General features: G+C 43.6%; 1 protein-coding gene across 1 annotated transcript in view; it reads right to left on the bottom strand.

Annotated features, from left to right (window-relative positions):
• The window catches only part of TGDS (TDP-glucose 4,6-dehydratase), a 256,503-nt gene that overhangs the window by 63,184 nt on the left and 180,108 nt on the right, over positions 1-13,211 (bottom strand). Inside the window, 1 exon segment of the mRNA XM_085622129.1 lies at positions 7,518-7,577. Within this exon segment, the coding sequence (XP_085478255.1) occupies positions 7,518-7,577 (60 nt within the window).

The following is a 13,211-nucleotide window of genomic DNA, read 5'->3' as shown; positions in this document are numbered from 1 at the left end:
AACGCATTGCCGTGGCAGGAATGGTGAATCGACACAGCGCCTGCCATGTGGCCCGAAAATCACCACTGCCCGAGTCCCGAGCACCATGTCTCCGACATCCGAGACACCAGCTCCGACTCAGACACAGGACCTGCTGTGCGGCTGAAGATTCAACGCATCCCCAGCATTGCGGTTGGAAAGTCGACCTAGCACCTTCTTCACCGCATCAACCCAGCGTGACCGGATTTTCTATGCATCGACTCAGGGCTTCAGTAAGGAACCGAGGCCGCGTGTCCAGAGAAATGATTCACCCTCACCTCGCAGTAAGAAACCAACGCCTCACCTCCCCTCGCAGTAAGGAACCGACGCATCACCGCCCCTGTGTAATAGTATGAAACCAATGCATCACCTCCCCAGGGAGCAAGGAACCGACGTATCATCTTCCCTGCGAGTAAGGAACCAACTCATCACCTTCCCTGAGAGTAAGGAACCAACATGTCTTTTCTTGTCCAGCGCCTCACTTTCCCTGAGCCTGTTTTTGTCTTTGAATTTGATGCATCCCAGGTACTTTGTACTAAAAAATGTGACGCATCAATAATTTTACATGCACTGGACTGTTTTAACCTTTCTAAAGTGATATTTTGATTTATGTATGTTGGATTGTTGTCATTTTGGTCTTTTTCTGATCAGATAAATAATTGCAATTTTTCTAAACTGGTGTTGGGTCCTTTTGTGACGTTTTCACTGGGTTACTGTATGTGTGGACCAATGCTTTACACATTGCCTCTGTAGTTTAGCCTGACTGCTCTGTGCCTAGCTACCAGAGGGTGAGAACAGGCAAACTTAGGTGTGTACTTTACTCATCCTGACTACAGTGAGGGTTCCTGCTTGTACAGGGTGCAAACCGACTGACAACCAGAAACCCCATTTCTAACAGCAACACTGACACAGACTGACAAAGAAAGTCCTCTAAAAGTCAACTAATCGAAGGCATTGTACTGACAGAGTCCAGGCTTAGGAAAAATGTTGTGGACTTTTACAGTACAGAGGACACTTTCAAAGCTGAATGAGAACACTGTTATTCCTTAAAGTTTTACCTAAGAGCCTGCAGCAGGGATAGTGACTTCACAGGTTAAAGCGGACCAGAATAGTTTAATGGCATCGTGTTACAAGACCAAGAATTTAAAGAGATTAGAACAAAGATTTTATGCTGAATTAAACTGCTTTATACTAATCCTTTGGCCAGAGTCAGATCTGCCCACTCTCACCATTGTTTGGCTTGGTGGTGGATCTAAAGGTGGGCTGAGTAGGAAGTGACACTGCATACTTGTGGGTAATCATGAACATGTTGTGCCACTGTACCTCTACATGTCACTGTTTCTCAGAGAACCTCAATACACTCTCTTTATGGAGATGGACCAATTGGCCGCAGTACGTGGCCGTAACAAAATTGGCATTAGAAGTCCAGTGTAGTGAATGATACTACAAATATGCATCAAAACCCCAGTAGAAGTCAAACAAAGCATAATTTTAGAATTGTTAATGTTAGTCGTTGTGAGTGATGCAAGACTGGGTAAGGAGAACAGTTTTTTTTTCTCTTCACTGGATGGCCCTTTTAATCTGTATGGTTCTGCCATGAAATTCTGTGAATTTTAAACATCGAGCAAACACCAGCCCTTTCTCTGTGGCGGCATACGAACCTGTATAAATAGCTACTAGTGGAGATATGTCACACATGAAAAGATCTCATGAGCTGAACACCTAATGTGCTATACAAGATCTAGAGGATGCAGAGGAACTGTTCACCACGCTACCAGAATTAATGACAGGGTGCATGGCTCTGGTGGAATCGGATCTTACTCTACTGCTGCACGTGCACTACAAAGAAATATTTAAAGGACTGGATGGTCTGCTGACCAAGTTGGTGTGGGCTGATTTCCACATCTGCATAAAGCGGGAGGTGTTATAGGTAAGCGAAGAATGGTCTAGTAGTAGCAGACTGTAAACATTACAAACTTGACACCCAAACCATTTCCTCCAACTGTAGACTTAAAGAGAAAATACTGAGAGCTAATAAGATACCAAGGCTGGATAAAGCACACAGCAATAGTTTGAATAAACTACAAAAGTAGGACACTATTAGCAGTGCTACAGAACCTATCTGCAGTACCTCAGTATGTAGTGGACTGGATTGAGAAAAGTACAAGATCCATTACAGTGCTAATTGAGGAAATGCACTGGCTGTGCAAATTTACTACTGTAAATTAATCCCTTGCTTACTTTAACCGAGAAACACCGTTCTAATGGAAATCAATCCACCTGAAGAGATTGAAGGTAACAGTGTGTGGAGCAAGAGGCATTTAGGGGTCTACCTTGCTTTTGGGGCACCTCATGTGACATGGCTAAATCGAAAGGTCAAAAGGTATGACCATACAATCATGACAGGTGACTTGTTTCAAATGCCAACTTTCTGACATGTGAGGAGATTAAGGAGCAGTTTACACAGTGCTGGGTGGTAAAATCTCACCTTTTTTTCTACGGAACAGGCAAACAGGGTTCTGGGCAAGATACTCACCCCCAGAGTGCCTCCCAAGTCAGCAGTGGCAAGAACGTACAATTATGATACAGACCATATATTGCAGGTTGCTAGACCCTCGAGAACAGCAAAGCTATTTTCCCAGACTATAAGGATGAAGTCAAACGCAAAAGGGAATACTTACTTGAGATGAAAAAGACTCCGGCAACAGGACGTACATTATATCCTTATGTTCCCATTCAGACTCAAGGTGATGGAGGTGGAGACTATTTTTGACTCTGACTTAGGCCAGGCTATAGCTCTAGTAGAGGGTGAGGCACCTCTTCCAATGCCCTGGACTGCACGGACGGATGTTCAACGGTCAAGAATAGATATTGCAACAACCAAAAAATCTGTGGCAAACTCACCAAGGAACAGGCAGCCAGAGAGAGAACTTGTAAGTGGAAGAGGTGGTTCAGCATCACAAGGCAGGTTTGGTGTTCTCCGAGACGGACTTGGAGGCATCGGACCGACTGGCCGACAGTATGGTTGGAGACGTCCTACAGGACTTGCAGGCAGGTTTGTACCTCACACCAATGACTGCTGAACATTTGTGCGTATGCCTTGGTGTAATCAGCTGTAGATGGAAATGATATAGGCTCACAGTATGTACCGGTACCGGGTCGTGACGCAAGAGAATCAGGGCAGGGTTGGGTGCACCTAAATACAGGAGAGGACTCTTGTTTTATGATACAATACCCCATTTTCTGATAGGACAGGTTTGGTTACACAAGTTTTTTTTTTTTTTTTTTTTTTTTTTAACAACAAATTTTATTAGGGTTTTGTTGAAAAATCTGGAAACAGCCCTACAATGGCCTGTGGGAGAAAAAGGATCGTCATCACGAAAGTACCAAGATTTTTACCAATGTTCAATACTAGCCAAACATGCGGGTAATACAAATAAAACAAACTGCAGACAGTTCTCGAGCTCAAGACAGAGATACATAACATATTTGGAGCGGGATCTGGTGATAGACAGTGCGGATAAGACCAATCAGGGAGCACTCTGGCATGTGGGGCATCTCTCAGGGGTCTGTGGGTGGCAGGGGGGGAGCTCGATTTCTTGGTAGGACGCCCATCTAGTCTATATTTTCAGATGTTTTGCAGGGCATCCCGTGCTAGAAATACTGCAATCTCGGCCCCCATACATCTGTCAAGTTCGGACTTCCATTTGCCCAGGGTTGGGGGAGATGTCACCTTCCATAATTGTGCAATGTCCCTTTTGGCGATAGTAAGGGTCAGAAACAGTAAATGCTGCTTGTATTTGTTACCCCCAATGTTGTCTGTGCTATGTAGGAGGAAAAGGAGCGGGTCAAGGGGGAGCTCCCACAAAAGCACCTCATTAAGGCAAGATCGAATTCTGCGCCAAAAGGGTTGCAACGCCGTGCAGCTCCAGACTGTGACACAAGTTTTTAATGTTGTGTGTTTGGATGAGAGATCTCGAGAATCTTAGCCAAAGAGTGGGAATTTGTTTATTTTTTCATTTAGGCAGTTTACGTATATTTTGCAGGTGTGCATATGTACACTCGAAACTACATTACTTACACAACACATAAGGGAGGATAGGATTAACGCCTAGGACAGATACTATTTCTTGAGTATACATGAACCTTAATCATTGACACACATGCACTTATATATATATATATATATATATATATCTCCATCTCTTGCTACCCCAATACCTAGACTTTCTGTGACTCACACTGATGCAATTGATCAGGTGTGGGGACTTTAACTGGGATAGATCCATGCCCCAGTCAGGGGGCCCAGTCAATTACAGCTACCCGCTCTCTGCGACAATGGGCGATGAACAACCAGGTACTCGATGTGTGGACGTCGCTGCTTTCTGAAACCAAAGAATATTCTTTTTTCTCTTAGTTACACGAATTGCATACCAGAATTGATCTTGGTTTTTGTAACGTTGACTGTTGTGAGGGTAGCAGATGCAAAGTATTTGGGAAGCGTGCTCTTGAATCACAGCCCTCTCAAGCTGACCATTGCATGGGGTAGGCCGCGTCTGGAAATTCTCATGTTGAGCCTCCCGTCCGAGGTGTTGTGGGATCCTGGTTTTCATAAAACTGTACGGGAATCCATTGAACACTACTTTACTTAAAACTGTGCCACAGCCACCAACATGACTATAGAGTGGGAGGCATTTACAGTGGCATTAAGACGATTCACTGTATCAAAAGGACCCTATTGTCAAATTTGAAAGCAAAGGAGGACCGCATCAAATTGTAGGAAATAGCCTGTGTATCAGATGAAGAAGCACGTGGGGCACACACTGGAATACAAAAAAAGTGCTTCATAAGCTTGGTAGATTCCATTATTAACAATATGTGACACAGTAACAACACAGGGAAACGAGGCAGGGGTATTGCTGGTGTGGCTCCTAAAATCTGGAGGGAGGGTGATGCCCCTAGCCCAGAGCAAAATTTCGTGTTAATGGCACTGGGTGGACCAAAATAGTGGAATGAAAGTCGAACAACAGAAGTCAACTGGTAATATGAGAGTTGTCCATTGGTGCTGGAGGACTATCCTCTTAAAGAGATCCAAATCGTCCCTTTATGCGCCTGAATTAGCTCTATGGTCGCTGGACGAGTGTGTGGCTTTAAGGGAGCTACAACATGTATGCACCTGGGCGGAGGCACATCTTGTGACCTGATGTGACATGTTTGACAATGGGAAACGTAAGCTTTTTGATAATCTGATGGAGGTTTACAAGCTTGGTCCTAGGAACTTGCTTCTACATTCAGCATTGAAGCAAATTATGTTTCAAGTGTCAGGCTCTGCACATGAGGTTCCTATTGTGTCTCTGTTGTTGAGCACTCTCTTGACTCACGGGAAAAACAAGAAGGCCATCTCTTGCCTGTACATGACATTAAACCAACAACCTGGCACAAAACTGGTGGTCCTTAAGGAATGGTGGCAGGCCAACTGGACCAAGAGCTATCCGAGGAAGCAATGAAGCTGATTTCTAAAAAAGCTAGGATGCAATACACCCAATTTAATTATTTACACCACACCGAATTAACCTCTTAAACGGATAAGGTGTATGTATCCAGGAGTCTCAACTGGCTGCAATAGGTGCACAAAAAGGTGACAGACTTATCACATGGCTTTACAATGTCCAGAGAGCTCACTGTTTTGGGACAGGGTGTTGGGGTGTGTATCTGAGGTATATTACTGTGGGACTCGGCCCACATTCTATTGTATCTGAGGTCCCAGACTGAGTAAATGCATGTGGATTGTGGGGTTGGCTATGGTGTTAGCATAACGGTGAAAAGCCATGGCATGGACATCTGTGGCCACCCCAGGAGTCTTGGAGCAGCAGGGGGACTTCAAAAAGTGGACACAGGTTACATCCATGTGGGACAGGAAGGGGGGGCCGAGGTGTTGGAATTGTGATGTCTTCCTGGAGGAACTGGAAGCCAAACCAGATGGAAATCCCCGTGAGAATAGAGTGGGAGTATGTTGCTAGTGGGTTGTCTGCAATTGGGAATTGAAGTTCGGGACTGAGGGGTGCTCCTGACCAGGCCATGTATGTGACTGTATGACACTAGGGCGACAGCCCTCTCACCTAATCAACAGAAAACTGCTGTACTGGGCAGGGTATGTGTATATATTTTTATATAAATGTAAATGTGTTACGTTGCAACAGTATTTTGGCTTGTATCAATGTAAGATACCTCAATTGTATTCGTTTCTTGTTTTACTGATTTGAGTACTTCTGCTAGATTCGGCTGTCAAAGATGGATACAGTAATTATACTCTCAGGTAGTAGGGACTGAAGAAGATGTCAATTGTTTTTCCCCTTTCAATCAGGAAAAGACTGTAATTACATACTGAGTAAAAATTATTGTATGCATAAACTGTAAAGGTAACTGCAATTACGGCGTACAAGTAAAACCAATAAAGATCTACAGAGAAACCAAAATAGATACATGAATGGCGAAGGACTTGTCATGGCACCCTCTGAGGTAGGTCTAGGAGCACATTAAAAAAATTAGGATCTCTATAATGAGGCCATCTTGCAGGATGAAGATGAAATTGTTCCACCAGTTCCTACCAGAGCTGAATAATTCTTAGTTAGCAGAGTAATCTGTATATGCAGTTTCTTCTTGGTAAAAAATATGTGGCCCTGACAATGGACTTTACCTGAGGATTCAGGCAGAGGTGAGCATTCAAAAACATCCATATATATATTTATACCACTTTTGAAAGGAACCTTCAACAACAGACGGACTAGGAAGAAAAGAGACATATTGCTTCTCTTGCAAACATTTTGAACACAGTACCATACTCTATGTTTTGCTGCCATTTAATTTGGATATATCCTAAATTACCAACGCATAAACTTTGGTAACACCCCAATGACAAGATGACTAGTATGGCCTGTTAACTAGAGGCAACATATGAAACTACCATGCATCAGGACAGGAAAACGACACAAGGGATGGTAAAGCAGAGACAAGCACCCATATATTAAATAAAAATCGGCAAAAAGTCACCAATGTGAGATTTCCAATTGGGACCTGCACAGAGGGTGAAACTAGATCAATGGCCTTTGAAGCAGATTCTCTGGGATGCTATAGACAAAACCACAACAGGAGAAGACCAAGCACAGATTGTCCTACTTGGCTTTCAAGCTGAGATGTCACTGAATCTTCCTAAACGTGGTACACTAACAACAGATTGAGCTTTAATTAATTTAAGCAAACTCAAAGACATTTACTTTAGAAATGGTGCATGTGTTGACACACTAAGTATGTATTGCGCTATCTGTTAAAAGAATTACTTTAATTTACTAGCCACTGAACATTTTATGTCAGTCAGTTGGCAGAGGGTAATGTAGAGGTGTAGTGTGGCTGTATTGTAATTAATATCCGAAATCCTTTGCCTCTTCTGAAGCAGTAAGACAAATAGCGTAATTTTGAAAAACAAGGTACACGTCACTTACTTTTGCTGGAAACTGATGTGGTCCATAAATATTGCAACTTCTTGTGATAAGAACTGGAAACTATATAAAAAATAAATATGAAACCTAATCAAAAACAATTTTAACACACATACCAAATCCATAAATAAACAGGTGGAACCATTAAGAAATAATGGATAGCCAAAATAAGTGTAATGGGCATAACTGTCTAACTTGTAAGGGATGTGGCATCAACCCAAAATATAATTTGAACTTTCAATAATTCACTTGTATTTAATCTCCTGCAAATCAAAGTACTGTATCTAGACTCAAAATAGCACTGTTCACTTCTGCATGCCATAAATGACATTTAATATCAACTTGAAGGCAGGGTTGATCAAATATAAATTTAAGAAATATATCAAAACAGCACTGTTTATGTCTAACTTCTGATTCCCCAACATTTATCTTGAAAGATGGCATCAATACCACTACATTGGCAACATAGGCCTTCAAACTCACCGATTCTCACAACTGAAACAAGAAAAATGTCTCCAAAATGTAAGAACTTCTCTTTGGACTGTCAATTTTGAAAACTACTTCAAGTGGATAGGAGTGTAGTGGACATTTGCCCTGTTATGAAAGGTGATCCAATCATTTTTGTAGATATGTTTTATATTTTTATTAAAATAATTTAACGCATGGTCAGATATATCAAACTAGGTATCGCTGAAACAGTGGCTGAACTTGACTGTCAGAACTAATTGAGCTGAGCCACTATTGAGGCTGCCTAGGCTTCTAGGGGCCTAACTTTGGCGGTTCCGGAGCGGGGTGCCACGCCACCGCTCCGCTCCAGGACCATCAAAGCCGTGCACACACCGCCTGCCGGATTAGGAGCTGAAATCGGGCAGGCAGTCCTGCGGCAGCTGGCCCACGGCGCTGCCTTTCAAAGGCTCATAGGGGAGCCTTAAAAAGGCAGCACCGTTGTCCAGCCACAGCGCGTTCCAGCACAGCATGGACTGTAACATCCATACAGTACTGGAACTGCGGGTGCATACAGACAGCATGCACGGAGGCTACATGGGGCCCTGTTGGGCCCCTAGTTTTGTCACCACAAGCATTTTTATGGCGGGCTTACCACCATGAAACTGCTGGCATTGAGAAAACAGTGGCACAACCAAGTATATGGCCGCCTCAAGACCGCCGTGCCCCGGCCGGGGATTGCGGATCCCAGATGGTTGCGACGGTCTGACCGCCGCAGTTGTAAAAGTTGTTGAACCGCCACTGTGACGTAGTCATAATTAGGCCCTTAGTGAGGACGATATAACGTTTTAATGCTCTTTTCAACTCCAGAGTACTCCAAACTTGTTTTAAAATACAATGGAGATCAAAAGGAAATTGCAAGGGAACAATCTGATTTATTGAAATTACCTCAGGCAAATTTTCAGAGTAACCTGTATGCAGTTTTGTACCTTTGAAAAACTGTAAATGACTCACTAGACTGTGTGTAACTCAATAAATCTTTACTGCGGTCATGGTAATTATAAAAGAGGCCTTTTATGAGAAGACTATACAAAATCTCAAACCCTCAATCCTATAGGTGGAGACAGACCTGGCCTGCCGAAAAAGCTCATAGCTAGTTCAACCAAAACAGTACTTGAGTATCTGGGATCATGTGGCCACTAGAAAACGTCTACCATCTTCCCCTCTCTGAATACATCCATAGCATTTTTTTCCAAATTCATGCTATCCAAGGACCCCATGTCATTACCGGAATGGACAGAGGGAGAATGCCGGACTTATAGAGACCTTTTTCATGCAGAAACTATCAAAACAATGCAAGCAGGACTTCAACGTAAGGGAGTCGTCTCAAATACAATATTGTCAACTTAGACACTAGGCCCCACAATCAACTGACACGCTACAGCAGCTACGAGACCATTCTCAAACTTTGAAAAACTGGTTTGTAACTAACAGGCATGAAGGGTCTAGTTTCTAGAACATATTGCATCCTCCAAGAATCTAAAACAGTCTCACAGCACAATTCCTCTGCCCGTTGGGAAGAGGAATTAGGGGAGGGACATACCAAAAACAATTTGAATCATTCTCCAACAGGAACCAGCAAAAAAAAAATGCATAAATGGTATGTAACTCCATAGAGACTACATTGTTTTCCTTGATAATAAGTACACTTACTTATTCTTGGCAATTAAAAGCTCCGAATTCAGGAGGGGGAGGACGCCACCAGCAGAGCACGGGTCAGATGCACTAAGATGCTTCAGTTTTAGGTAACAGGCCTCCTCCCCGTGTCCTATTGGGCAATACCAGTCCTGCATCAAGGGAATGGCCTAACACATTGCTCAGAATATGTACGTAAGTGTACTTACTATCAAGGAAAAACAGATTCCCGAAAGGAATTGTCCTATCTGCAAACTCCGGAATCGGATTACTATAGGGCCTGAAGAAAGCCCTACGATCTACTTAGGAGCACAGTGACAAACATGTAGACCAATTTATAGGATGAGAAGGATTAATAATACGTCACCAACACTTCAAACTGTTTTTAACCTTACACCCCCCCGCCCCTCCCCCAAATTCCTGTTTTATTAAAGTGCTATTCCTTTTGGAATATGAGGTAGTTTTAACTCACTGTTGCAGTTCCCACCGTATTTCTGTATCCAGACACTTTTCCTCCTGGTGTTGGTAAGACCTGATGATGAAACGATCCGCTACGTGTACATCAGTGATATCATATACAACACTGATGGAAAGTAGTGGGTGATGGTTTCCAAATGTTTTTAGAGAGACTCAAGCTTCTAGAACTGTGTGGTTCACTACCCTTTGATTTTTTAGTATATAATAGGAAGTCGAGTGAACCTCTTACCTCCTTCTTTCTTCCCCTTCTGATTTATTTTGAGTACCTTAGAGGTTGCCCAGGCCTTTCCTTTGTCTGGGCTGGCAGCCTGCAGCTGCCACCACCAAGACAGGAATCTGACCCCCTGCCAGGAGGTGTGAACACTCCAAGGGGTCAAAAACAAAGGCCTACCTGGCAAGGAGCTGACACCTCCTTCCCTGACAGGATGGCTAGTGAAGTGGTACATCAAGGAGGTGAGCTTCAAAGCATGCATCACCTCTGATATGCAAGTAGGCTGCCTCCTAAAGGAGGATACAGTCCTTCCCCTGCCCCCAGGCACATCTGCACCCAGACAGGTGGGAAAATAAGATAGTCAGGAGGTGTACATCCCCAGAAAGCTAGTCACGCCCCTATGGTGGGCTACCTGGTCTGTATAGCCTATGAAGGTTTCTGCCATTTTTAAAAGTGGCAGAATAAAGGGTTGTGGTAGCAAAAGTGACACATCCCTGGGTGTGGTCACCTCAGGGGCGGATTAGCCGCTGGGGCTAGTAGCCCATAGGCTACTTGCACCTACACCCCTAATGCCCCTAAATCTAGGAATTAAGGGGCATCCCTGAAACCAGAACCTCAGATCTGATTAGACTTTCAACAAAGGAAAAAATAGAAGCCAGAGTCTGCAACATCAGGATCTGCACAAAGCGAAGGTGCAATGCTCTGCATCTGTGGCAACCACCCTGCAACTGCACGACTACCACTTGCCCTGGACCAAAGACTGGTTCTACCAAACAGAGGAACCCCTTTGAGTGCCAAAGGCAGTTCCAGAACTCCCTTGGACTAATGGCACTAGTCCTCTGCAGTCAACAGGTAAAAGCAAGGTCCAGGAACCAAAGAATCCCTCCGAGGGATCGCCCAAAAGTAGATGGTCCAGTGCATCATGGGAAATGTAGCCCTGACTTTCAGCAAGTTTCAGGTGGCTACCATCTTCCCCCAGACGTCAAAATATCTTCTCACTGACTATTGGTGGCCAGTCCGGCTATCTCAATCCTTGCTTGATGCTGTAACTCAAGGTAACTTCGCAACACCTTCAGCCAACCACTTCAGTGGCCCAGTTGTCAACCTTTTGCATCTGTTTCCTCACCAGCACCGTCCAAGGGGTAAAACCAGCTCCCCCGCAGCTATCACTTCAGCCCAAGGACAGCCAGGACAACTCTGCACCTGTGCTTTTCGAGCCAGGTAAAATTGAACTGACTGTCGTGGCTTGGTACTGGGAGCCACATCAACTTAACCCTCAGTGGTTTCCACTAGGCTCAACCTGCAAGTGACCGATTGTCACTTGTCGTTTTCTCCATTGACCACACATTAAAGTGTTGCTGTAGGTAACTGCACCGATTTATTTTTCCTTAAAAAATCCATAACTCCGGTTATACTCGGATTGTATTTGTTTTGGTGTCTACATTTATATAAAATTCTGCTCTATTTTCATAAATTGGTGTAGGATTTCTACAAGCCGTGTCAATTACTTACCGTCCATGTTGGCACTCTGAAATGCTTAACATGTTCCTCTAAGTAAAGCCTGTCTGCTCTGTGCCACACTACCAGGGCTGAGCTAGAAATTTACTAGTGTGAATCCAAAAGACCTATCTTTTGGGTATTGTGGGAGGATTGCATAGTGAAGCCTAACCAGCCTCACTGCATAATACTCTACTTTCATACATTGGTGTTACAGCGTGGGGATCCAGAACTTGTATTTCACAGTCCCACTTGTTCATAAGTGACTTTGCATGAGAAATCCACTATTGACATTAGACCCAAATTATTTTTTCAAATGTTTTTGAAAGAATTTAAATTGGAATTTCAGGGTCCTGTGTAGACCCCCATTCCAAAAGTAAAGTAAAAAAAAAAACTTCGAAAGTTGGGCAAAAGTTTTAAATTAAACAAAAACGTTTTAATAAGGTCCCAACTTTCAATTTAAAGGTAGTGCACAATGGAGGCCAGTCAGCATCTCAACTTTTCAGCCATTACAGCTCTGAAGATCAGTGATTTAAGAGTTTTGTGCAAAGCTTGGATCATTGGCTATAGATCAACTGCCAAAAAGTAGGACCTCGAAAAGGCCCTCAGCTCCTATAAAAAAGAGAAACTAGAGAAGGAGGGCCATTTCCCAGAAGAAGTCCCTGAAGTGGGTGAGGAGGATGCCTTAGCCCAAATTTATAATAATGGGGAAGAAGGTGAAGAGTACAAGTCTCCACCCTTTCCCTTAACCCCATCACAAGCAGAAAGTAACCAAAGTCAGTCTAACAAACCCCCTACTGGTATGGTGGTAAGAAACCTTGAGGACGAGCTTGATCTCCTCTTACTCAAAGAGAAAAAAGAGATTGAGCTTGAGGAAAGGAGACTAGCCCTGGAAGAAAGAAGGGTCACAATGGGCTTAAGGACAACAGATAATGGTGGCAGCAATGTTCCTAGGAAAAAAGAGGAAACCTTTGACCTGAAGATGCCCAAAGGGACTGTCCCAATGTTTAGTGGCGATGACACTGATAAATGGTTTGCAGCCTTTGAGAGGGTCTGCAAAATGAGAAGGACAGGTCCCAGCACTGGGGCTCTCCATTATGGCAGTTGTTCTCAGTCAAGAACAAGGATAGACTTCTGACCCATAATGAGGATGTGCCCTATCAGCATATGAAGAAGACCATGATAGAAATATTTGGACTCACTGCATAAGACTACAAAGTAAAGTTTTGGGACACCCATAATAGTCAAACCCAAAAGCACCTTCAACCCTAACAGGTGAGTAGTCACACTTTACAAGAAACTCGATTGATTGAAAACCAGACATGGGTGTGTTAGACCTGTCAGCCCTAGGGTGGTCTCCCCCTGTATTTTTC

This window comes from Triturus cristatus, chromosome 8, assembly GCF_964204655.1.
Source record: "Triturus cristatus chromosome 8, aTriCri1.1, whole genome shotgun sequence".
Classification (NCBI taxonomy): domain Eukaryota; kingdom Metazoa; phylum Chordata; class Amphibia; order Caudata; family Salamandridae; genus Triturus; species Triturus cristatus.
The sequence above is the reverse complement of the archived record's forward strand: the minus strand, read 5'-3'. Positions and strand labels throughout refer to the sequence as shown.